The 27,623-nt window shown below is 37.6% G+C and overlaps 1 protein-coding gene across 3 annotated transcripts; it reads left to right on the top strand.

Annotated features, from left to right (window-relative positions):
• The first annotated feature begins 8,922 nt into the window (after window positions 1–8,922).
• On the top strand, window positions 8,923–16,537 carry LOC116110805 (probable LRR receptor-like serine/threonine-protein kinase At5g10290). 3 transcript variants are annotated; one of them, XM_031397028.1, is made up of 13 exons: window positions 8,923–9,118; window positions 10,117–10,227; window positions 10,800–10,932; window positions 11,105–11,176; window positions 11,981–12,124; window positions 12,234–12,305; window positions 12,462–12,527; window positions 12,685–12,755; window positions 12,870–13,010; window positions 13,519–13,860; window positions 14,584–14,978; window positions 15,814–16,129; window positions 16,348–16,537. In XM_031397028.1, exons 2-12 carry the CDS (start codon window positions 10,161–10,163, stop codon window positions 16,126–16,128), a joined length of 1,818 nt encoding a protein of 605 aa, XP_031252888.1. In that variant the 5' UTR covers window positions 8,923–9,118; window positions 10,117–10,160; the 3' UTR covers window position 16,129; window positions 16,348–16,537. The 3 variants fall into 3 exon arrangements, with proteins under 3 accessions (XP_031252888.1, XP_031252879.1, XP_031252897.1); XM_031397019.1 differs by having other exon boundaries at window positions 15,814–16,537; XM_031397037.1 differs by lacking the exon at window positions 8,923–9,118 and adding an exon at window positions 10,536–10,595 and having other exon boundaries at window positions 15,814–16,537.
• The last annotated feature ends 11,086 nt before the right edge of the window (window positions 16,538–27,623 follow it).

Here is a 27,623-nt window from a genome sequence, read left to right as displayed (position 1 = left end):
AGTCTTTTTTTCTTATCTTTTGTTAATGTAGCTCCTGGCCGTCCCTCGTACATATTCATGAAATATATAAAAATGAAATTTGACCAATTGTGATAGTACTTTTATAACTTAAGCACTTCACAAAACAAATATAGCATATTCAATCCTTGAACTTGTAAAATGTTATAAATAACAAAGTTTTTAAAAACTTGAGATTACGACATAAGTATTTCTTTAAGGAGAATTGGAACAATCTTATTCATGATATTTATAACAATGAGAACTATACAAGTAAAAAAAAAAATGATCAAGCTATAAGCAAGCTCGAAATTACTAGTAATAAGGGTGAAGATGCTCAACATTCCAAGCTCGCGGCACTTCAGATCCATTAAGCCTCTTAAGGTGATACGTTCTAGGTTGTATTACCTTGGCGACGCGATATGGGCCTTCCCAGTTAGGTCCCAATACCCCAGCACTTGGTTTTTTTGTGCCAAGAATAACTTCTTTCAAAACCAGGTCACCAACCTGGAAGTCTTTTCTCCTAACTTTAGAGTCGAATAATCTTTTCGCCCGTTGCTGGTAGGAAGCTATCCTTAACCAAGCTTTATAGCGGTGTTCTTCAACTAAATCTAGACTTACACGTAAGAGTGCTTCATTGTCTGCTTTATTATAAAATTCCCTCCGAAAAGAACTATTCCCTACTTCCACTGAAATCATTGCCTCGCAGCCATATGCTAGCGAGAAGGGTGTTTCTAAAATAGAGGTTCTCGGAGTTGTTTTATATGCCATAGAACTTCTGAGAGATCATCAACCCAATTACCCTTGGCTGCGCCAAGCTTGGCTTTCAAGGTGTGCTTGATAGTCTTGTTAACAGCTTCAACCTGACCATTAGCCAGCGGTCTTGTTACTAAGGCAAATTTCTTATGAATCCCTAGCTCTTTGCAAAACTATTTGAATTCCTCATTGTCGAACTGCTTCCCATTATTAGAGATGAGTGTATGAGAAATCCCATAGTGACACACTATATTCTTGAAGACGAAGTCTTTGAGCTTCTTTGTAGTGATCGCGGTCCACTTAATGAAATAATCTACTACAACCATTGCATACTTGACGCCCCCTTTATCGGTTGACATGAGTCCGATGAGATCAATTCCCTTTATAGAGAATGGCCAAGGACTGGTCATTGTCATTAACTGGTGGGAAGGAGCTTGTGGGATGTTCGCGAATCTCTAGCACTTATCAAACTTCTTTACAAAGTTGAAAACATCTTCATGAAGTAAGGGCCAATAATGTCCCTGACGAATAATTTTATTGGCAAGAGATCATGTAATAGCGTGATTATTATAGATCCCTTCATGTATCTCTCTCATGATATAGTTTGCTTCATCATCCGTCACACATCAAAGGAGAGAAGTGCTAAACCCTTGCTTATGCAACTGATCTCTGATGAGAGTGTAACGAGCAGCTCGAGTTCGCAGGAGTCTTGCCTTAGTCTTGCTGTCGGGCAAAATCTCATCTTAAAGATACTGAATAATCGGAGTCATCCAAGAAATAGATTCGGTTATAGCTACGGCCTATTTAGGTGAACTGATGCTGGGAACCTTAATGTATCGAACCGAAATACTGTTTGGAGCATCAGAATCCAACGATGAGGCTATCTTTGCCAACGCATCCGTGATAGAGTTATTGTCTCTCGGGATTTGCTTGATCGTATAATGTTTGAAGGGCTTGAGCACGACCTTAGCATTCTTCAAATAACTGATCATATTCTCTTCTTTGGCTTGATACTCTCCCAAAATCTAATTGACAACCAGTTGGGAGTCATTATTAATGTTGATCATATCTAACCCCATTTCTCTTACTAGTTATAGACTAGCAAATATCACCTCATATTCAACCTCATTATTCGTAGCTTTGAACCCAAACCTAAAAACTCCATAAATGCGAGTCCCTTTGGGACTGATGAGTAGAAGGCCAACTTCGACTCTTCTCCTATTCGAAGACCCATCAACATAAAAGCTCCAGGTTGACAAGTTCCAAACAATTTCCTAGACAATTTCATTGGCTGGCTGTTCAGATTCCTGATCTGGCTGATGAGAGAACTCTGAAATAAAATCAGCAACAACCTATCATTTGATTGTTGTTTTTCGTATATAATGCAAATCTAATTGACTTAGTTCCATAGCCCACTTAAGCAACTTACCCAAAGCCTTCGACTTCTGAAAAACTTGTCTAAGTGGGTAGCTAGTTAATATATGGATAGTGTGAGCATGGAAATAAGGTTTCAGCTTCCTGGAAACAATCAGTAAGGAAAAAGCTAATCGTTCCATCTCTAGATACTGTGTCTCGGCGTCTAGGAGTTGCTTGCTCATATAATATACTAGCCACTAAATTCCGCCTTCTTTTTGGATGAGAGTTATGCTAACCACATATTGAGAGACGAACAGGCAGAGAAATAAGATTTCCTTGGGAAGTGGCTTGGACATGAGAGATGGCTTTCCAAGATGCTCTTTTATACTCTAGAAGACTTGCTCACATTCTGAAGTCCATTCAAACCTCTTGTTGGCCCTATGTATATTAAAGAACGACAAACAATGATCTATCCCTCTTTATATGAAGCGACTAAGAGCCGCTATCCTCCCATTCAAGCTCTGAACTTGTTTTTGGTTGGTGAGACTCTTGATATCTAAGAAAGCTTGGATCTTTTCGAGGTTGACTTCAATTCTCTGATGGTTAACCATATACCCTAGGAATTTCCCTGAGGATACTCCGAATGAACAATTAAGAGGATTAAGTTTCATTCTATATCTCCGAAGTATGTCGAACATCTCTACGAGTAGGGTGGGATAATCCAGTTAACCAAACCGGATAGGGTAAACCGGAAACCAAACTGGTTATTCGGTTTAGAAAAAATGTAAACCAAAACTGGACTGGTTTATAGAATAAACCGAATTTAAACCATACAGAATATTTGGTTCGGTTATCCGGTTAACCAATTTTCAAACCGGTTTTCAAATTCATGTGAACAAAATTGATAGGAAAATGGTACTTAGTGAAACTGAAAACTGATGGCAAAAGCACCTCAAATTTCATAAAGATAATATAAAAAAAGGGCCCTATTAGACCAGAATTACCTTTTGCTCAACATAATATGGTGATAAAGTTTAGATTTACCATAGCCAAACGAAGTAAAGTGTTTGAATAATTCATTGTATTAGAGCCTCTAAAAATTAAAAGCATCCATCAAAATATTCATCAGATCTCTTGCTGAATTAGAAGATGCATTAGGTTGCTGAATCGACAGTGGACTATTGATCGTGGAGCAAGCGAGCAGCTGAGGATTGAAGATTTGAATGGCGAAGGAAACTGGAGTCGTGGTCGACTGTCGTCACTATTCTTGGTTCAAGGAATTGTAGCACAGTAGCTGTGGTCATACCTGGGTGGGTGGGTGGTTGTGGGTGGTCACTGGAGGTGTGTCGGCAAAATGGTGTTGGCGATATTGCAAATATGGGTTTGGAGTTTCAATTTGATGGTGGGTGTGGGTGGCGCTAGTGAAGATGGGGTCTAGAGAGTGGAGTGGAGGCAAAGAAGAGAATGAAAAGTGAAGATGGGGTTTAGAGAGTGGAGTGGAGGCGGAGAAAACAAGAAGAGATATTGAAAAAAAAAAAAAAAAGGGCAAAAAAATTAAAACATATTTTATTTATATACATAGGGTGAAACTGGTTTTGAAAATCGGTTTCGGTTAACCGGTTTGGGATATTCCCAAATAAAAAACTGAACCAGTTTTTCGGTTTTTAAATTTTCACAAACCGAAAACCAAATCGGTTTACAAAAAAAAAAAACTAATTTTCGGTTTTGTTTCAGATCGGTTTTCAGTTTGGTTTCCGAATTATTTCTCCCACCCCTATCTATGAGATTGGCTATGTGATCTGAAACGACATGTGACTTGACCAACATGTCATCGACATCGACTTTCATTGATTTCCCTATCTGCTTAGAAAACATAAGGTTAACCAAAACCTTATAGTTTGCCCCAACGTTTTTCAGACCAAAGAGCATGACTTTATAATAGTACAACCCTCAATCTGTGATGAAAGAGGTATGCTCCTCATTGGGTGCGTACATTGAGATCCGATTATACCCCGAGTAGGCATCCATAAAGCTTAACAACTCATACCCAGAAGTGGCATCAACGAGTTGGTCGATTATGGGCTAAAGGAAACTGTCATTCAGACAAACTTTGTTGAGATTAGTGAAATCAACACAAGTTCACTATTTGCCATTGGGTTTCATTACCAAAACAAGATTGGCAACCCAACTTGGGTAAAAAGCCTCACAAATGAACCTGATTGAGAGGAGCTTATCCACCTCAACCTTAAGAGCAACATAACGCTCTAGTCTAAGGTTCTCCTTTTCTAGTGAACTAGCCTGATCTCATTGTTGATGTTGAGTGCATGACATATTATATTCGGGCTGTTCCCGACCATGTCAGTAAGAGTCCATGCAAAAATATCAATATTTTGTCTAAAGAAGCTCGTCAGATCTGTAGCGAGTTGAGGGTTGAGATTACTTTCGATTCTCAATACATAGGTCGGCTTGCTCTGGTTGATTGGTACCTCAGATAGAGTCTCAACAGGCCCACTGTGGGAATACTCCTCCTGAACTCGAGAATCTATGTTGTCTTCCACTAGACCTAGCTGTGGTTCGATCCTGCTGATCGCTATAGCCTGTTCGGTAATGCCCACTGACTTCCCTTTCCCTTTGCATGCCATTTGCACTACTCTTACATTGTTGTTGCTAGATTCACTTTGAGAACCCTTAACTTCCCCGCACCCTATCAGTGTGGAAAATTTTATATTCAGATGATAGATGGAGGTGACAGCTTTGAAGTTCCGAAGTAGAGGTTGTCCCAATATGCCATTAAAAGCAGACATGCAGTCTACTACCAAAAACTCTGTTATCTTAGTCACTTTGTAGGTCTCACCCAAAGTGACAGGAAGTGTAATTGTTCCCTTGGGAATCAGATGATCCCTTGTAAAACCATAGAGGGGGATAGAGGCAGGCTTCAGATCTGCCTCGTCCAATTGCATTTCCTCGAATGCTCGTTGAAATAGAATATTCACGACACTACCATTATCCACCAACATCCTATGGACTTCACACCAATCTATTTTAGGCACAATGACAAGTGCATCCTTATGGGAGTGATGCAATCGTATCGCGTTTTTTCTGAGAAAGTAATCTCTTTCTCTCTGTGCACCTTTGCAGGTCGCGACACCGTGCTTATCACACTTACGGGGTCATGGCGAGCTTCTCGAGCGTACTTCTCCTGAGCAGTTCGAGAATTTCTCAGAAGGTGCGACCCTCTAAATATAGTTCCAAGAAGATGGAGGCCCTTGCGAGTTGCAACCACGATTCTTCTTCCTCTACTCCCTTTGATCCTTCTCCCAAGTGGGAGTTGGATCATTAACATACTCTTTGAAGTGCCCCTTTTAATGAGGTCTTTAATCGATATGGTGCCCATTGTCTCTATGATAACGACAATACTTCTTGTTGTTTCTAGCTGAAGAGGGATTATTCATGGGCACTAGCTCTCTAAGCATATTAGCTTCTTCTGATTTATCTAGAATAGCTAATACCGATGCATTCAGCGGAATATACAAATTCTTGTCACGATTACAACAAGGGACTTGGGCATAAGACTGCTTGGGCTCAAATCGCTACTTCTTTCCCTTTCTCTGTTCATCATTAGCCAATTTGTGATCAAGCTTTCTACTACCCTCCCCCTGATTTTTGTCCCAATGACTAGGAGCACTAGTCGAAGGACCAAGGTCGTGGTGGTTTAAGGCGGCTACTGAATTTTTAATCCTAAGATATTTCTCAGTGAGATTGTAGAAACGGGTGGGGGAAATATCATCCTCAAATTACAACTTTTTTCACAGGTTGGTTTGTGGGCGAACTCCCGCAATAATAAGAGTCTGAACTAAATCTTCGGGTGTATTAGCCACCTTATTCAACTCCTTGTGGAACTTGTCAATATAGGACTGGAGGGACTCATTCCTCTTCTAGCGTATGTTGCTTAGATAGCTCAACGGCAATGATAACTTTTTGTTATCCTGGAAGTGTCTCAGAAATAACAAACTCATCTGCTGCCACGAATTAATAGATCCTGGCAAAAACGATTTAAACTAGCGTTTGACGTGGGTAGTCAAAGTCATTGTTAAGCAGCAACATTTAGCCAAGTTGGAAACTTGGTGAAGCTTTATGAGGTCATTGAACTCATAGAGATGATCCTGTAGATCGAAATTCCCATCGAATGCTCACATGTCGGGCATTCTAAATTTTGATGGGAGAGGAGTAGTCAATGTTGCTGAAAAAAAGGGAGATGCCTTAGTGACCTGCCCTCACTCATTTTGCTGAGCTCTAATTTGATCTAGAACTTGCTGTAATTCCTTAATCTGAGGAAACGGAGCTATCCGAGGATCACTTTCCACAACGTGGGTTCGCCCCTCATGATTACGGTTGAGGAAAGACTACAGGTTGGACTTTTCCTCACCTTGGCTGGATCCTCCGGCATACCTTGACACATGTTGGCTGGAGCCATGCGAAGGCACCGAATGACCAAGGGAGCTATCCTAACCTCCGCGGTGGTTAGAACTGACGCGAATGGTGGGCATTTCCCTAACGGTGATGTTCACGCTGACGATAATGGGAATCTCCCTGCCTTGAACTCTTGTGGGGTTGCCCATGCGATGTGGCGTGGGACGGCTAATGATGCGACATACCGCCAAGTTGCAAAGTCACAGGTATTCTACCCGCTTCATGACCGGTATTCATTGGTCCCTTGGAGCCCTTTGGCCGGCCACCTGTTTCCCCTTATCTTTACGCATTATAGTGTGTGCGACATGAGCTTTCGTCGATTTTTGCGCTTCAGTGCGACCTACAGGTGTCTTGGAGGTGGTACCGCTTTATCAAAATTAGGCGGTACTACTTGATCTAGACGATCTAGCCTTTGGTTGACCATTTGGAGATTATTGTTAAACCTCTCTAGCTATTCATCACAGTTGGGTTAAGCTGTGAGCTTGAGGAAATATCCACCATAGTACCCTGTGGAATTGGAGGTACTTCATGAGAAATAATATCCTGTACTTGGGGGATCTCTTCCTTGCTGGTGCTAGCTCGCTCGGCTTCAAGACCACGAGCCATTTGTTCGTGAATAGAAATTATTGATCATAGATTTATGATGAAGAGCAGATACTAAATTAGGCCATCTTTCTAGCGCTAAACTGTTGATTCTTGATTTTGACACCAATGACTCGCACGTGCAAAGTGCTACACAACTCTTAAAAATTATACGTGAATAATTATGATAATCTAATGCAAAGATGAATAATAAATGGGAGATGATTTTTAAAGTGGTTCGGATGCTTAAAACAAATCCTACCTCCATTGCTATTTTATATATGAGAGATTGAAGTGGTTCAGATGACTTTTTAGGCATAACACCACTAGTTATTCTATTGTTGTTCTTTAAATTTTATGGAATGTGGTACTTGAATCTCTGGAATATATTTGCAAACATATAATTTTAAAATGGGTATCTTCCAGATTTGAAAATTATATGAACACCATTTTGGTTGGTTTTTTTATTTTATTTAAATTTGTAAGTATGAACACCATTGTAATACATTAAAGTGAAGCACCAAGAAATAAAAAGTGGGGGCGGGCATGTTGGTTGACCAAATTCCGCATGAGGAATGAGAAGGCCACACCACCACATGCTTCATGCTTTTGACTGCCTTTGACTCATCAATTTTAACCACTCATCTTTTTGACTACTAATTTATCATTTTTAGACCTAACTCATTACTCATTCACACTTGCTTATCCCCAAAGAGAAGAAAATTTTGAGTTATATGGGTTTTCTCATTGATCAATCGGATATGATTTATATATACAAAATTTTACCCAAGTTAAGTTGGATCAAATTTGACTACATGCATGGTAACTAGAGTCCAAATATCAAGTCGAATCTTCATTTGTAAATCTCTATCAATTTCTTAAGTCATTTTCAAGATAGTAAAAAAATGTAATTTTTATTGTTTTTCTTGTGAAATATTCAACAAGAACTCCAAAATCTACCCTTACCCACTATGCTGTCTTTTGACCTCATTATTTAAATACAATATGCATATTTTTAAGCTTAAAAATTTGACCACCATAAATTTTAATCCTGAGGAAGAAGACCGTAGAAACTATAAAACCTATTTGACTATTAAAAGTTGAGTTAGGTTGATTAATATAGAGCAAAATTTCAATTTATTTTATTATGTAAACTGATTCTACAGATAAATTAAGTTATTGAGAGGCTGAGGCTGATATCTTTCAGAATCTTTATTACATAATGTGATTGCAACAAATGGTCCCTCACCATCAACAAGAATTAATGAGACGTGGGGCCAAAAATTATATTCTGATTATATATTAAATCTCTATGAATGAATTTGATTTATTTTCACTCAATGATAGAGAAGAGAACCATTTAGTTGACAAACTTACCCTACAGGGTCAGTAATTCACTAATTAGGAAATTAGCTCATAATTGTTTGAAATATATGTATATTAATTTCTATTGTTCTTATCTTGGGCCGACATGATAATGTTTATTTTAATAAATTTCTGATGAAAGATTTAACACCTTTTTTGTTTGACTTGTGTGTCTTAAAAGACAAAAAAATTTCATGTACAAGAAGTGTTCACTTACAAAGTTGAAAGATATCTATCTTCATCTTGCCTAACTTAAGTAGATGAAAATGGTGTCCAAAGTGAACTTGAGTATCACCACTCAGAGAGAGAGAGAATGTAATAATTGCAAACCTTCTTTAAATTTTTAATCTTTTAACTTTTTTTTTTTTTTTTAACTAAAAATAAAAAAGAGACCAATAAAGATTGGTTAGAGAAAACAAAACAGAAAGACAGAACCTTCTCTTTAGATTTTTGCTGTTAGAAAAAAATTAAAAACTGCTTCACTTCTTCAGCAGCCAGCTCAAACTCATTAAACTCTGATTCCTATTATTCTAATCCCATTTAAAATGAAAACCCCTTTTCTTTCTGCTCCAATCTGACTCCTTTGAAAAAGGTACTCCTTTTACGTTTTTCAATTCTTTGATATTTTTTCTTCTCATTTCGATTTGTTATTCAGCAATTCTTGTTCAAGCTATGATCTTGTTTCTGGGATTTCTTTGGTTTCGATTTTTGTTTGTAAAATTCTAAGCTTTATCTGGGTTTATGTGAAAATGTTGAAAAAAATTGAAATTTTGAATTTTGGTCAATACCCAATAAAGCAAATTCAAAAAATTTCTTGGTATTTTCTCAGCTACCAAACGTAGAGGAGTGGTTCACGTTCTTTTTATTATTTCAAGAATTGTGTTGTGTGTGTTCGTGTGTAATGTTTAATTTTTGTGTTTTCAAAGGTTACAGCTCTGAGGACCTATTTGTTTTTACATGTCCATGTTTATGTATGTATCCATGGCTCATAATAACTGATATTGCACGGACCATTCCTAATTTTGTTGAGATAATTTTTAATGGCAATTTTCAGTATTCTTGGAGTGGTCAATTTCAATGTTGAAAAACAAAGTTAGAAAAACATGGTTTTATGCTAGGATTTGGGTCAAATACGCTTAGCAATTACCCTAATCATTGATTTAGAGAATTTTCTTAAGGTTTCCTTGTAACCGTAATCTGATTGACCAAGGGTATATGATTATCTGTACGTCCCAAAATGGTATACAAATCACTAAACATTGTCTAACTCTTGTTGCTGAGTCAAGAGTGTAAAAGAACACCTTCATGAATTAGGACAGTGGCTAATGCTACCATTCAGATGCTGTTCATTCACATTCTTGACTAATTAATAACTAAGTAACATGTGCTTATACGCACAAGGCCAAACATTCATGTGTCCAGAGGCATGTGCTGCTTGACTTTTCATGTTTTGTGATTTACACAATTGTGCGTGAAATATTAGTCTCTTTTTTTCTTTAAACTTTATCATTGTGCATTTTACATATAGATTCTGAAGTTGATACTATGATGTTTCCGTTGAAATGGATCTCACTCAGGTTTTTGCTGCAGATCACGTGCTTTGCTGTATTGCTCAAGGGTTGATATTGTTGAAGATGGAACTGGTCTTTGCCGTTCTAATATGGGCTTGCTTGCATTCGACTGTACAATCTGATTATCAAGGTATGATACATTCCTTATTTGATATATGTACGCAGCCTATAGATATGCTAATTGAGCGTTCCCAATTGGTTGTCTCTGTTGTAAATTAGACAAACTTCTGATTATAGGGTAATCTGGAAATGAACTGTCCAGTTTATAATAGTCATCTGGAGTCAAAGTTTGTTGCAAACTAATTGTAGCCAAGCTAAGCAGAGCTAAATTTCTATCATTTACTTCTTTGGTTGTTAAGCTAAAAGTTATTCTATTAGTTTAGTGAACTCTATAGCAATGAGTAATTTGGAACAGTGGAAGAACTTCTGTTGTATTAGATTGAATGGAAACATAAAAAAAGAAACCAGTTCAGATGCAAAGAGAGAGATGGCTTTCAGGTAATAAAGTCAAATTGAAATGTTGATTAAGGTAAATCTTTGCTGATTCAGTAGGCAGTTATCAGTTCCTAGTGAGATGAGATTTTGATTGATCATTTTCTTTTATGTTTGATTTTATTAGGCTTGTGAAAATTTTTGGTACTTATATATTGTTGTTGGGTTAGCTGTTCATTTGGTGGTGAATATTCCTATATTCTGTTTCAGGAGATGCACTATACGCTTTGAAGAATTCATTGCATGTTCCAAGCACTCTGCTGACTGATTGGAATCAAAACCAAGTTAATCCATGCACTTGGTCCAATGTCATCTGTGATAATAGTAACAATGTTGTCTCTGTGTGAGTTATTCTTAGATTAAGTTTGAACTTCCTTTTTTTTTATTATTTTTTTTTCAATTATAGTGCTTAGATAGCACACTATGCCAGCATAAATTACTTGTTTGTAGATGTACTTTAGTTGCATTCTTGTATCTTATATGAAAGTATGCTAATACCTTTTACTCTTTTGCAGGACATTGTCAACCATGAACTTTTCTGGAACTTTGTCACCCAGAATAGGAGTTCTAAAGAATCTAAAAACACTGTATGTATGGAGTGTATGGGAGTAATCAATATAATTTGTTACAGTATTTTATATACCTTTTTAATCTATTTTCCTGAGGTGACTATTCTCAGTTTCTAAATAATGAATTCTAGGGGTACTTATCAGCAGTGGTGAAAACTCTTTATCCATATTGCCTATGCAGTCCTTATGGAGTTTAATAATGATCTTGGCATTCCTTTTTTCTCCTCTCCATTTTATCTACTCTCGGGATGACTTGCATAATTCCATTGGGTTCAGAACACATGCACAGCAGTCTGGTATTTTATTTGGATAAGGGAAACCTAGGATCTCTAATTGAGCCATTTGAGTCATAAACACTAATCTTCTGTGTGTTTGGTTATTGATTTTGCCATTATGATTTGCCTTAGGTTTAAAATAAAGTTCCAAGACTAATTGTTTTTGCATGAATTAAGGAAGACGTTCACTTTTGAGCTGCATGAATTTATAGGCTTACATTTCTTTATTGGAGGCATTATTTCAATTTGAACCAAGGAAAAAAAAAAAAAAAAAAAAAAAAGATCTTCTGACTTCTGGATTTTTTATTTCGTTGATCCATGCACTTGGTCCAATGTAATCTGTGATACTAGTAACTCTCTCTCTCTCTCTCTTCCCATCACATGGATACAGAACATTACTAATTACAACAATGAGATGTAACTTGCCAGCTTTTACTTAGTTCATAGTTGATTTATAAGATTGTAATGGTCATTGACTTGTTCCAGTATATGGATATGTATACATGCAAGATGTTTCTAATATATATAAGATGCACTTTTCATGCAGTACGTTGAAAGGAAATGGCATAAATGGTGAAATACCTGAAGAGTTTGGAAATCTTTCAAATTTAAACAGCCTGGACTTGGAAAATAATCATTTAACTGGTCAAATACCATCTTCACTTGGTAATCTAAAAAAGCTTCAGTTCTTGTAAGTTATTCCATCAATAATTTTTTTTTTTCCTTCAGTTGTATTATATATCTATATGTTTTTCATATATTTCTGATAAAACCTTGCTATGTTTTTGACATGTAATCAGAACTTTGAGTCAAAACAACCTAAATGGCACTATCCCTGAGTCACTTACAGGTCTTTCAAACTTGATCAATATGTAAGTGGTTCTAGAAACTAACTGATGCCCGAATGAAGTATAAATAAGTTCCTTCTCTTCCCCCACATTTCTGGATCTTGGAGTTACTTTATGTGGGCTTGTGTTTGTCAACATCTTTTTAAGTTTTTGATTGCATAGTTGAACTTCTTTTTGCAGTCAGCTTGATTCCAATAATCTCAGCGGCCAAATTCCTGCACGTTTATTCCAAATTCCTAAGTACAAGTATGGACAACACCTACTTGTATTATTTCAATGCCGAATGACTCAGTCATAATCTAAGATGCTGTGAACTTTTCACTTATTTGATATGCTTGTATTTAGTCTTTCTACCTCACTCTTTTTCATCAGCACTAAACTTGATTGTGCTGGCTTATATTAGTTTCACAGGAAACCATTTGAATTGTGATAAAAATCTTCCCCACCCTTGTGAATCTAGGAGTAATGATTCAGGTAATTTTTTTTTATGTTAGTTTGCTTCATAATGAGGGAGATGTTTTCTTAAAATAGAGCTGTTAAATTTTGTTGGACCAGCTAATTGCTTAAGGTAATTCCCAATTCTGACAGGCGGTTCGAAGAAGCCAACTATCGGAATTATAGTTGGGATTATTGGAGGATTTCTTGTTCTTCTTTCTGGAGTCCTTCTGTTTTTCTGGTGCAAGGCTAAACATAAAGGCTACAGGCGTGAAGTATTTGTAGATGTTGCAGGTTTGTGTTAATTTTCAGTTTACCAGAGACTAATTACTTTTAGATGTTATTTTATTTCATATATATATTATTCTATGGTTTCTCTTTTCAGTATTTAGCTTAAATTTTTGGAGCATATATGCATGGTTCAAACAATGTTCTCATTAGGATGGTGATGAACAATGAAGTGCAATATTTATACACATTATTCTGTATAAAAATTTGTATGAATAATTTGTAAGTGTAGCATTATTCATTTTAGTTTGTGGTTATGAAATGTTGTGGGAGAATTTCAAAATTGTGAACTTCAACCACATGATTTAGTTTGCCACTCATGACTTCATGGATGCTTGCTTTGTAAAAGCTCTCTCTGGTATCCATTTTGTTCTACTCGTCGGGTAGCTCACCTGTTTTATCCTGTATTACAAGTTGTGTACCATCTTCGAATTTTAGAACTGAAGTATTTAAATTTGCATTTTCTTTTAATGTAGTTTCTCAGTTGAAGCTGTCTTTTTTATTGTGTGACCAGGTGAAGTCGACCGAAGAATTGCATTTGGTCAATTGAAAAGATACTCGTGGAGGGAATTGCAGTTGGCTACCGAAAATTTCAATGAAAAAAATGTCCTTGGACAGGGAGGTTTTGGAAAGGTTTATAGAGGGGTCCTTGCTGATAACACAAAAGTTGCTGTGAAGCGATTAACTGATTTTGAGAGTCCTGGGGGAGATGCAGCTTTCCAACGTGAAGTTGAGATGATAAGTGTGGCTGTCCACAGAAATCTATTACGGCTGATTGGCTTTTGCACAACACCAACAGAACGTCTTTTGGTGTACCCATTTATGCAAAATTTGAGTGTGGCCTATCGTCTACGAGGTATTTATATCTATGCAATTTCATATAAATCGAAGCTGCTAAGTGCAATGTAATTGTTTACCTTTTTTCCTCAGATATTATTTTCTAATATGAGTCTTAATAAGGTAATAAATGCACAAGTGAAAATTTTGTGTATTGGCATCAGAGAGTGGTGCCTTTCGAAATTGTTCATCTGTTCTCAGTATAATCATGTTTTGTTTCAGAATATACCATCAGAAATACAAAGCCTGAGACCAAAGTAAATTTAGAAGGCCACGGGTTTCCTTCTCAAAAAAATTTACATGCGATATCATTACCACTGGACACATACAATGGAAATTATGCTTGTATCTTTATTGTTAGGGGCATTGTAGATTATAGGGAAGATAAAGTATTTGAACGGTGTGAATCCAAATTTTTTTGCATCTTTGTGGTCATAGTCCTAGTCCAAGTTCTAATCTGTCAAGCACAAGGATTACCTGACTCCAGTGGAGATCTGAATAGAATCTGTTCATTTACTTGATTTAGCCTGAAGTATTGTTGAATTTTTAGTAATACAAGTCAAATGATGGACTATGCGTATTTAATCTTAAGTTCTGCTGTAGGCCTACCACTTTACCATGTAAAATTTTATAGGGAACTTATAAAATTTCTTGGGTTGTAATTCTTGTACCAATTTATGCATACGATAATTTCTAGAGGCTGCTCTGATGATGTTTGACTAATTTTTAAGCATTATTGCAGAAATTAAACCTGGGGAACCTGTTTTAGACTGGGCTACAAGAAAAAGAATTGCCTTAGGTGCAGCACGTGGGCTGGAATACCTACACGAACATTGCAATCCTAAGATCATTCATCGGGATGTGAAGGCGGCTAATGTATTGCTGGATGAAGACTTTGAAGCAGTTGTTGGTGACTTTGGCCTTGCCAAATTGGTTGATGTGAGAAAGACTAATGTGACGACTCAAGTTCGTGGGACGATGGGCCACATAGCACCTGAATACTTGTCCACTGGGAAATCATCCGAAAGAACAGATGTTTTTGGGTATGGGATTATGCTCCTGGAGCTTGTAACAGGTCAACGTGCAATTGACTTTTCTCGCCTAGAAGAAGAAGATGATGTCTTACTGCTTGACCATGTAAGACACAAAATGTTGTACTATCTTCATTTGTTTGTCTGCATTTATCCTCTCTCCTTGCCTCATAATGGTTGACTTGTTTATATATAACTTACAAATTAAACAATTAAATTTAATCTCTCAATAATTTGGAGCAGTTGGCACAGCTTTAGATGTTAAACATCTTTGCTAGCTTGAGCCCAAAATGCAATTGTTTCAACAGATGTATAGTGCTCTACTTTCTTGAAGATGTTTCTTACAAACTTGTGTAACTAGTTGTACTTGTACATCAGTATTTTTTCTTGCTACATGGAATTCCCAACTTAAGTGTTTTTTGTTGGAGCAAATGCCTTTTTCACTTCTTTTGGGAGGAACTTTGGCCATAAAATATTCAAGTGGCATTTTTTTTTCTCTTGGTGTTTTAAGAAATCTTGTGAGGAGAAAATGCTTCCAGCATGTTTTCAAGTCATCTCATATGTGCTTTGTTGTGCCAAAGTTGATGTTGTTCAAATTTAGTGTTGATATGAAAACAATCTTTAACTTGTATGAGGAACTTTACATGCATCCTCATGCTGGAATTCAGTTAAATTGGGCTTCATTTGTAATGTTGTTGCTACATCAAAGTCTCATGATGTTGGAGTGTAGATGTACATCTTCTTCTCATTTTCAGTTTTAAGTTAAATTGTTCTTGGAAAAGATGAAATTTATTTGAAATTTGACAGCATTTCACTTATGAAAATTTTCATTTGATGCATAAAAGATTGAAGCTAGATAATTCGATTGGCTTATAATTTTCAAGTTTTATACTAATCAGTTCTGATGATTGCATCAATCTGTGTTAATTTGTCTCCAAAAGGTCAAGAAGCTCGAGAGAGAAAAGAGACTGGATGCTATTGTAGATCACAACCTTCATAAAAGTTACAACATCCAAGAGGTGGAGATAATGATTCAAGTTGCGTTGCTCTGTACACAAGCATCACCTGAGGACCGTCCAGCAATGTCAGAGGTTGTACGCATGCTGGAAGGAGAGGGGCTGGCTGAGAGATGGGAAGAGTGGCAGCACGTTGAAGTTACTCGTAGGCAAGAGTACGAGAGGCTGCAAAGAAGATTTGACTGGGGGGAAGATTCCATACACAACCAGGAAGCAATTGAATTATCAGGTGGAAGATGAGGTAACGGATTTGATTTGGTGTGACAAGCATTTAACTGTGTTACATTAGGCTAGCTTGATGTTTCCTTCAGCTGATATAATTCTAATGCCAAAAGTAATGGCGTGGAAAGAAAGGGGCAAAAAAAGGAAACATGCCTTCATATTTTTGTATATCATATGTTCGTAGTAGCTCTTCCCTTTTGTTCCTTGTGTAATTTAAGTTTTGGTTAAATTTTGCAGCCATGAGCCAACTAAACGTAAGGAAAGAGCTCTTATTCTGTATAAGGAAGTTTTTTTAAGTGATATTGGAGATCTGCTGGGTTGACACCAGTCTGATATTTTTAGCTTGTGCTCTTCACAAGGACATAAGAAAGACAAATTCTGGTTTTCAATCATGTTTAAATTATGCAGAAAGGCTACCGTTTTGTTATGTGTCTATGCCTATGATACTAATGGATGCAACTGCTTTAACCTGCCATTCTTCCATTTGCTGCATCTCCTTGACATCATCTTTACATGGGATTTGCTCTGCCAAAAGATACTCTGGTGTCTTCTCCATGTCTCTACACTCCATTTCTACAAGGTTGATGCCAAACTTGATACAATCAACCACTGCCATTGCTAGAGCTTCTATTGACATGGCTTCTTTGGCTCGAAATCTGACCTTAAGAACTTGCACAATGCTTTTTAGCAGCATTCATGCCTAGGCTCTTCTCCATGGAGATCAAATCAAGTCACTAGTATGCTTATATATATGTGTTCCAAGCCTTCTATCTTGTGATGAAGGTCACAGATGGCACATGAACAAGGTTACATATTGTTATATCTTTCTGTGACTTGGGCCAATTGTACTTCACTTTCACTTTTTCATGCACTTTTACTAAATCACAATCAAAGATAATTGATTAACTAATAAAAGTTGTTAGGGGGTAGTTGGCCGGTAAAAAAACCAATGGGTATGCAATGAATGTGTACTTACTAGTAATTAATTATATCTAAGTTTTAAAGCCCAGCTTGGTCATGTGAATGCTTTCATCATAAGTTCTTAGTTTTTGTATAACTTTTAGATTTGGAAAATGTATACACATGAATGCATGTGATATATGGGTGAGATAACTTATAATTCAGTGTAGTAATTGAACTAGATTTTGATAATTAGTAAAAGTGTTTTAAAGGAGACAACCAAAAGCCTTTAGAAAGCAAAAAGTGTTACTAGAAAGATGCTTGTCTACTTAACATAAAAGAGAAATGTTTTCCTTTTCTCTCAACAAAAGTGAGGATTTCATGTGCAAAGTTTACTGAATTTCTCAAATGGAAATAGAAGTTAGGCTGTTATCATCAAATTATGATCAATAATATGTCACTAGACAGATATAATGTACTTTCTAGTTGGATCAAATTATGTAGTGTTAGAAGAGAAAAATCATAGTCTTATAATATGATCCAATCATATTCATAATTTATGTGAAACCCTCTTAAAAATGAACATCACCATGATGAATAAGTTTAAATACTGTCATATCCAAAACAATGCATGACAAGATTTTTAATTGGACGGAGGTGAGAGAATGTCCTAAGTAAGTATTCATAGTTCTGCCAGGGCTGAAGGTTAACAGATTATACAAGAGCAGAAAATAAGATGAAATTGAGATAAGTTTTTCTATTAACAACATTCAATTTGAAAGAAACATTATAACGCTAATATAATGCTATAACAATTCCTCCATAAAGAACACATTGCAACTCAGATTATAAGGTTAGGCATTGGCAAAACACATTTTTCTTTTGAAATTGAAGTTTTGTCTTTGTCTGAGTCACTGAGGCTGCAGCTTTAGCCCATTCACGCATCTTTTCTTTCAACCATTGCTCATTAACCACTAACACCTCACTTCTCTTCTGCTCATTCTTAGTGCTTAACCTTTGCTCAGCCAGCAGATATGCAGGAATCTGTTCCAGGCCACCATGTTCCCATGCTTCTACATCAATGCCACACTCAACATAGTCAACGCCTGCCATTGCAAGAGCTTCGATAGACATTTTTTCTAAGGCAGCACACTCACAAATTTCTACTCTAAAGAATGTATCAATGAAGAGAAATCTTTGGTGATTTTTATGACAGTATGATGGAGTGTATTTATATGCAGTAAATTCGTGTGAGAAACCACTGTTTAGAGGATTTCTTGTGTGCTATCAACATTTAGTTAGAGGAAGATACACGGGTATCACATGGACAACGTTTTACTTCATTGTACCCGTGATCTCTTAACGGGCCTTAACTGAAGTTGCTTACTAGTATTGGAAGATATAATTTGACAGATTAACCCCAAAACTTTTGCTAATATGTCTAGGCAATAACTTGCACACCAATTTGGAGATTATTGTCTAAAAGGGTATTGTCTAAATAAGCAACAAAAGCAGTTTATCCACAGTGCTTAACATGTCAACCACAATACTGGAACTGACTTCTATCTGTGCTTCTTCTTTACGTCATTGAATTCGTCAAGAACTTGTCAGCAATGAGCAATGCTGTTAAAATCTTGAATTTCCCGTGGTAGAAACTTCCTTATAGAATCTGCGCATGGTAGTTTAGTTACAAAGGGCAACTACCTTCGATATTTATGGTTATCTACATTTGAGGGCTTCACATGTTGTTCCTCTACATGGATGCCACATCCAAATGCAATGAATTTGATCAGTTAAGATTTTTGAGAAGATTCAAGTTTAATAGTACAAATACAATGCAACATATCAGACCTGTCAGCTAAGAGATACAGTATATATACATCAGAAGAATTAGAGACTGTAAAAGAGTAAATGAAAAGACATAAAATCTGAACCTTCTAGATGTATATCCCTCTTGCTCTGGTAATTTTTACGCAAAATATAAGTTAGAAACAACAAATAAACCAACGAGAAAGAAATGAAAATCCTCATTACTGTTAAACAAATAAATAATCTGAAACAAGATTTTCCAGGGCAACAATCATTTTATTGATGATTCTTCATTGCTCCACTTTTGGATTCTCTTGATTTCATGATCTTCATCTTCTTCATCAGTTAGTGTTGATGCGTGATTTTTGACACCAACTAATCGACACGTGCGTAACGTTGATTGGTCAAGAGACACACGTGATTATGGATAAAATATAGAGTAAATGCAATGAGAGCTTTTTAAAGTGGTTCGGATGCTAAAGTAGCAAGTCCTATGTCCACTGATATTTGTATTAGTATTGTGGGTCAGGTCGCAACAGCGGACTGACTTACAAATGATTAGGGAAATATAAATACAAAGGTACGAGAGAGAGAGAGAGAGAGAGAGAGAGAGAGAGAGAGAGAGAGAGAGAGAGAGAGAAAGCTAGTTCAGAATTTAAAATGGCCGAATCCCCTTAATGAAGGGGTCTTCCTCTTTTTATAGTGAGATGAGTGCAAGTAATCATCATTAAATCCATGGGTTGGTGTGAATGTCAAGAGAAAATCTGGCTTCAAGTCACATTGCCGACCTTCCAAGCTGATTTCACGGGATTTGGAGCAGGAAAATGGACACGCGGGAGCTCCATAACGTCTGGCAGGCCTGACGTGTGCTTACCGTTCTGACGGGAACAGGTCACACCCCATCACGTGATTTCCCACGTCAGCCCTTGATTTTCCAGGCGTAACAGAAGTCTCCTAGCTTTTAAGGTTTGAGGATTGAACCTTGGAAACTAAGTCATGCCGCGATTGGAGGTTCTGATAATTTCGACCTGAATGGAAGAAGCTCGGGACATGGCCTTTTGCGAACACGACCTCGCAGAAACCTTGCCCAAATGACCTGACAATCATCATCCAAGTGACCTGGCTTCATCGGCGTTTCTTACCGTGCCTTAGGGTTGGAGATTCAATGAGCTCATTTCTGCGCTGTCAAGCGCTCTGCACGTGTTAAAGCATCTGGCAGGCGCATTAAATGCGTTGTGTGCTGACCCGACGTTATTTTGACAGAGCATTAATTGCACGACACACTCGAAACGACAACCCTTATCACAACATTGAATGCGACGTGGGGCGCATTTAATGCGGAGAGAGAGAATGGCATCGTTTCGATTCTGAGGGGTGGTAACCGTCGGTTCATAGTCCATATAAAAGCCCAAATTTTTTAGATGATGCCACCAGAATCCCTTTTGCCTCGAGCGAAAAATCTTTGCAAACCGGAAGTTCTTCTTTTCCGATTGGCATCTCTCCGATATCCGAAACAAGAACCGTCCTCGGTCACGCGCCCCAGAAGGTAAGGTCTCTCTTTTTCTTTCTTTATTTTGGGGTGCAATGGCGTTGGGTTTCCTGGTGTTTCATCAGAGATGCGACGCTGACGTCGGGTTCGAGCTGTGGATGGCAGCTCGAGTTACTGTTAGGGTTTAAGGAATTTGTTTCATGCCGCCGTGTGGGGCAACATGCAATGGCTAAAATGACATTCTGTCTGTCGGTGTTGCAGACTGTGGAATGGAACCTTCAGCGTCCAAACCCGAGGAAGGAGCCGGTTCGTCTTCGCGGGATGTTCCCGCAGACGCATCCCTTGATGTCTTCTCGGTTCTCACCCGAGAAGAGTTCGAGAGGATAAAAAGACAGTTCGACGTCCGCACAGAGGTGTTCCTCGACATAACCCTCATCAATTATCCAACTATGTTTTATGCTGAACAACTTCCTTTGCAACCTTTCTCTCATTATACATAACCCTCATGAAGTCCTCATTTTCAACATTTGCATCATGCACATCAATGTCAATTGGAACTTGGGATTTCTCACTTGACTGCGCATTGTCATCCTCCACCATAAGCAAACTGTATTGCTCAAATAAAGACAACAAAGTTTTCTTCACTTTTCTCATCAACTTATCAGCTACAACAACATCATAGGACTCATTAACTACCCAGTCCGCATATTCTAACTTGTGCCTAAGATCCAGTACAGTTGTAATAAATAACATATGTTGATATTATCAACATTTGACCAATACTTATCAAATTTTATCTTCATCCGTGTAGCCATATTACGTAAGCCAAGATCATGACTTTTATACCATGTTGAAATCTTTACCAATGCTGAAAATCTCTCGCATATATGCATTACCAGTAACATAAAGAGAACCAGAGACACATAAAGTAGCATCAAAAAATACTTTCAAGAAAGGTAACAAGTAATGAGCATATTTCCAATCAGTACTCATAGGCAAACCCCGTGACCTATCACCACTAGTAAGCTCATTTACATACTTACTATCTTCAAATGCCAACAACTCAAAAGCTTTCTGAAATTTTAATGCTGCTTCCAACATCAAGTATGTAAAGTTTCACCGGGTTTCTACATCAAGAACCAAATAACTTTTACTTGCGATTTTTTCTTTCTCCACACACACCTTATCTTTGTAACCTTGATGGAGAAGACCTCACATATGTCACTGCTGAACGTATTCTAAATATGGAATCATCCATATCCTTTAACCTTTCTTTCACAATTAAACTCAAAATATGTATACAACATCTCATGTGTGGAAAATTACCATCCCATACACTTCCCTTCCAACTTGCTAGTCGAGTCTTGAGATAGCTTATCCCAACATCATTAGAACTAACATTGTCTACTATGATTGTGGATACCTTATAGATACCCCAATCAAGTAAACCTCTCAACTGCCTTGCTAATCATTATACCTTTGTGACTAATGATTGGACAAAAATTTAAAATTCTTTTCTGTAGCTTCCAATGATCATTGATGAAATGTGCAGTAAGACACATATAGTTAAGGGTCTAACAGCTTGTCCATGTATCAGTGCTGAGACAAACTCTATGCGAAAACTAACTGAAAAACTACTTCAACTTTTGGCACTCTCCAATATACATTTTGAAGCAATCTTTAGTCACAATTCTTTGGCAAGGTACTTGAAATCTAGGTTGTGTCAATCATCCCGTTACGGAACCCCTCACGTTCCACAAAACTAAAGCGTAACTCATCAACAATGATCATTTTTGCTATAGACTCTCTAATCAGATTTGGATCATATTTCCATGATACCAATGAGGATTGTGCGGAGAGGGCAATGCCGCTTGAGAGATCACGTGATCCTTGTTGAAAAATTAAGGTCTTCTGTCTCTTGTCTGCCACATTTGGAGGATACGTTTTGCATCTATTTAAGTGGTTACGTAGACAACTCGTACCACTCTTACTCGGACATGCTAGAACACTCCCACAGTAACTATATGTCGCAGTCAAATCATCCTCATTCTCACAATCATTATTAACAAAGTGATCCCACACTTGAGAACTATTCTTCATATTACATGTACCCCTTGAACGTTTGGGAGGTAAAGGTGCTGGTGGTGGCATGGAATTTGGAGTTGGAGTTGGAGTAACTTGCACACCAATTTGGAGATTATTGTCTAAAAGGGTATTGTCTAAATAAGCAACAGAAGCAGTTTATCCACAGTGCTTAACATGTCAACCACAATACTAGAACTGACTTCTATCTGTGCTTCTTTTTTACGTCATCAAGAACTTGTCAGCAATGAACAATGCTGTTAAAATCTTGAATTTCCCGTGATAGAATCTTCTTTATAGAATCTGCACGTAGTAGTTTAGTTTAGTTAAAAAGAGGAACTACCTTCGATATTTATGGTCTGAACAGGTTTTTTATATTTGAGGGCTTCACATGTTGTTCCTTTACATGGATGCCACATTCAAATGCAATGAATTTGATCAGTTAAGATTTTTGAGAAGATTCAAGTTTAATAGTACAAATACAATGCAATATATTAGACTTGTCAGCTAAAAGATACAGTACTATATATACATCAGAAGAATTAGAGACTGTGAAAGAAAAGACATAAAATCTAAACCTTCTAGATGTATCTCCATATTGCTCTGGTAATTTTTATGCAAAATAAAAGTTACAGGGACCACAACTATTAAAAGAAACAACATATAAACCAACGAGAAAGAAATGAAAATCCTTTTTATTGTTAAACAAATAAATAACCTAAAAGAAGATTTTCCAGGGCAACAATCATTTTATCGATGATTCTCCATTGCCCCACTTTTGGATTCTCTTCTAGTTTCATCATCTTCATCTTCTTCATCGGCTAGCAAATGGGATGGAGGAGGCTCAAAATCCTCATGCTCCCATTCTTCAATTTCCATACCCCATTCTAGATAATCTGTGCTAGCCATTGCATAAAGCTTCCATAGAAACTGACATGGTATTTTTCGCGCAAATTTTAACTAGAATTATAAACTTTTCTTCTCTTGCAAGTAATAAGCTCAGAGTAGAAACCACCATAGTTAAATATTGTAAGAATTTCAATCTTTTTAATGGGGTTGTCTAGTGGGCAAATGCATTATTATATACAGGCGATCCTATAAACTAAATTCAAGTCAAAGTTTGGGAAAAAATAAAAGCAGTTAACCGAAACCGGTTTTTTGAACCGGTTATATATATATATATATATTATAATATATATATATATATTATAATATATAATATATATAATATATATATTAATAAAAAATAATAATATATTATATTTAATATAATAAAAAAAATAATATTTTTAATGTATTGTTAGTAGTGGTCAATGGATATGTATGAATTTTTATTTTATTTGGATATGTATTATTTATATTTACAATTTAATTTAGGAAAAAATAAAAAATAATTTTTATAAAAAAAAGGGAAAACTGGTTAACCCAAAACCAATTCGGTTTAAAAAAGTGGTTAACCGGTTCAGTTAACTGCTTTTGAACACCCATAATTTTACCACAGGACATGCCTTGGGATAGAACCAAAAAAAAAAAAAAAAAAAAAAAAAAAAAACTGATAGATCAAATGCAATGCAGGTCTACAATAGGCAAGGGAAGCACAATAGAGGATCTCAAGCTAGGCTAGCAAAACAATATAAGACAGATGGCAACATGACAGAGGACAATCAACACAAGACAGATGGCAATATGGGAGAGAGGGAGTACAATATTATGTTATTAGAATACTAGACAAATGGCAATATGGAAGAGGGGCAGTACAGTATTCTGTTATGAATACTAAGGCATTACAAAAAGGGGCAGAATGTCAAGGAAGGACAAGAGAAATTGGGAGGAAGCTGGCCCTCGAAGCTTAGTAATTTTTTTACTTTTCTTTGAGTCTGTTTGAATGTTTTTGAATCTGTGATATCGAGTATGCAGTGAATTTGTTATCTAGGTTATTTTTTCAATTCCAAAAGTGTAATAGACACATTGTGGTATCAATCCAATATAACTTTCTGTTCTTGAATAGTTCTGTATCATTTTTCTCTTCTTGACTGTTTCATTACATTGTTGGGATTGTTTGAGTATTGAGTTGGAAACAGAACCCTATCAATTGGTATCAGAGCGAGGTTGCTCGTTGGGGTATGGTCAGTATGAGAATGGAAAATAGACAGGATAATGTTGAGAGGGAAGTTACAGGGGTGCAAAGAGACATTACCAGATTTACAAAAATAGTGGCATCCATGAGGGAGATAATGATGGACATACAAAACTAGATGAGGCGTAAGGACAAAGACGAAGAAGCTCGTCATAGAGCAGAAGAAGAAACGCATCGAAAAACTAAGGAAGAGGCTCGCCGGAGGGTGGTGGGGTAGGGAGAAGACAACAACTTTGGCACGGGGAACCACCGTGATGAACGCCACCACAAAGAGAATGAACCACCGCCACCTTCTACTTACCAAGGGGGCTATCACCACCACAAAAGGGGAACTCGACAAGACTGGGGAGGCAAAAAATTAGAGCTCCTACTTTTTTCTAGCGAAGATCCATACGACTGGATTTTTTGGGTGAAAACGTACTTCACCCTTAACCAAGTTGCCAACGAAAACAAGGTCCTCTCGACGACGCTCTGCGTGGAAGGAGAGGCCCTCCATTGGTATCAATGGAAAGAATCCAGGACACCAAGACTGACGTGGCCTGCGTTCAAGGTGGCCTTCCTGTAGAGATTTAGTGGCGCACAATAAATCAGCCCGTTGGAACTCCTTATGTCGACGAGGCAAAAGGGAACTGTATTGGACTATCATTGGCAGTTTGAAGAAATTGCAGCGATGATAGTAGGAGAAAGAGAGCACGTGTTGTCTGTAGCTTTTTTGAACAGGTTACGACCTGAGATCTGTGCTAAGGTGAAGCTCCAACAACTCGAAATTTTGGGCCAACCAAATTCCTTAACCCAAATTGCCATTCTGGCCCAAAGAATGGAAGAAAGAAATGCAATATTGGAAGAGGCCAGGGGAGGGTTGGGCCGATAAGGAAAAGTTGGGGGAATGAGTAATGGCCCATGATTCCACTTAAACCCAATTAAAATTGAAGATCAAAATAGAACCCAAACCCACATAACCCAACCCAGCACCACCCAAACACATGCAACTTACAACACGAGAGTTCAACCCATTAACACAAATTTCAGGCGTGCTCCCACTGAGAACAACTCCAGTTACGCATCAACTCCAGTAGAAACCTTCAAATCTTCCAACTTTCAGCGAGATTTTCCCTTCAGGAGGCTAACCAAATCCGAGATCCAGAGAAAGAGAGAAAAGGGACTATGTTATAGATGTGATGCAAAATTTTAACCTGGGCATAGGTGTGGTGAGAAATAGATTCAGATTATCTTGCTTGAGGGAGAAGATGAGAATCCAGAGCTCTAGGAAGAAGAGGAAAATGAGGAGGTTGCAGCTGAACAAAATCAAAACAACATAGAGCTATCCTTCAGCTCGGTGGTGGGAATACAAGGGCCAAAAACGATGAAGCTAAAAAGGAGTGTCCACGGTAAGGAATTAATTGTGTTAATTGACAGTGGGGCTTCCCACAATTTCATTGGTTTGGAGGCAGTAGGAAGGTTGGAATTACTAGTGGTTGCAACCCCGTCTTTCAGAGTCAAACTCAGAGATGGTTATTGGGTGACATGTCAAGTGGAATGTAAGGCAGTCCTGCTGGAATTACAAGGAATGGTTGTGGTTCAAGATTTTTTTCCATTTGAAATGGGGAGTACTGATGTAGTTCTCGGGATGGCTTGGTTAGAGACTTTAGGGGAGACAGTAATTAATTGGAAGAAGTAGACTATGAAGTTCAGATCAAGAGAGTGAATGGTACAACTGTAAGGGGATCCTTCCTTAAGCAACACACTGGTGTCTCTGAAGGCCATGATTAAGACTGTACAGATGGAAGGTTAGGGAGTGTTAATCGAGTTTGGGGAGACTTAGAGACAAACGGGAAATGAAGAGAGAATTGACGGAAGGTTGGTGGGGGTGCTGGATAAGTTTGGACAGGTGTTCGAACCTTTGACTAGATTACCACCTACTAGGACTCAAGACCATTCAATTCAACTAGTGCCAGAAACCCAACCCTCGAATCTTCGACCGTATAAATACCCATACTACCAAAAGAATGAGATGAAGTGCATTGTTAAAGAGATGATGGCTTCAGGGATCATCAAGCCTAGCATGAGTCCATTTTCAAGTCCAGTGCTACTAGTGAAGAAGAAGGATGGTGGATAGAGATTTTGTGTTGACTACAAGGTTGTGAATAAAATTACAATACCGGATAAGTTTCCAATCCCGACAATTGATGAATTGTTTGATGAGTTGGGAGGAGCGTTAGTATTCTCTAAACTAGATTTGAAGTTAGGTTATCACCAGATACGAGTCCACCCTGAAGACACCCATAAGACGACATTCAGGACTCACGAAGGGCATTACCTTTCAGATTAACAAACGCACCTTCCACTTTTAGGCATTAATGAATGAGGTTTTCAGGCCTCACTTTCGCAGGTTTATACTTGTTTTCTTTGATGACATACTCATCTATAGCAAGGGGATGAAAGAGCACTCGGGACACTTGGCAACCATCCTTCATTTTCTACTGGAACATTAGTTGGTAGTGAACAGAAAAAAAAGTTTGTTTGGGTAGCAACAAATAGAGTTTTAGGACATGTAATTTCAGTTGAAGATATAGCCGTTGATCCATCTAAGATAGAGAGCATCATCAAGTACTCGATGCCCAAGAATGTGAGAGCACTCCGCGGTTTTCTCGATTTAACAGGCTACTATCAACGTTTTGTCCAAGGCTATGGTAAGATCGCTGCACCCTTAACAACTTTACTTAAGAAAGATGCCTTTGGATGGAATGAATCAGCCCAAATAGTATTCGAAGAATTAAAGAGGATTATGACTATCGTTCCGGTTCTAGCTATGCCTGATTTCTCCAAAGAATTTGTGATAGAAACGGATGCCTCGGGCAATGGATTAGGGGCAGTTTTAATGCAAGAGGGAAGGCCACTCGCGTACATAAGTAAGGGGTTATCACTGAAGTCTCAGTTAAAGTCAGTCTATGAACGGGAACTTATGTTAGTGGTTCTAGCCATTTAAAAGTGGTGTCATTACCTCCTCGAACAGCATTTTGTTATCCAAATGGACCAACGGAGCCTGCATTTTCTGATCGACCAAAAATTGTTGAGTGAAAGTTAATAGAAAGGGGT

The sequence above is a fragment of the Pistacia vera genome, unplaced genomic scaffold (genome assembly GCF_008641045.1).
Source record: "Pistacia vera cultivar Batoury unplaced genomic scaffold, PisVer_v2 Contig1183, whole genome shotgun sequence".
In the NCBI taxonomy this organism is placed as follows: Eukaryota; Viridiplantae; Streptophyta; class Magnoliopsida; order Sapindales; family Anacardiaceae; genus Pistacia; species Pistacia vera.
This window is presented reverse-complemented; position numbering and strand designations above follow the sequence as displayed.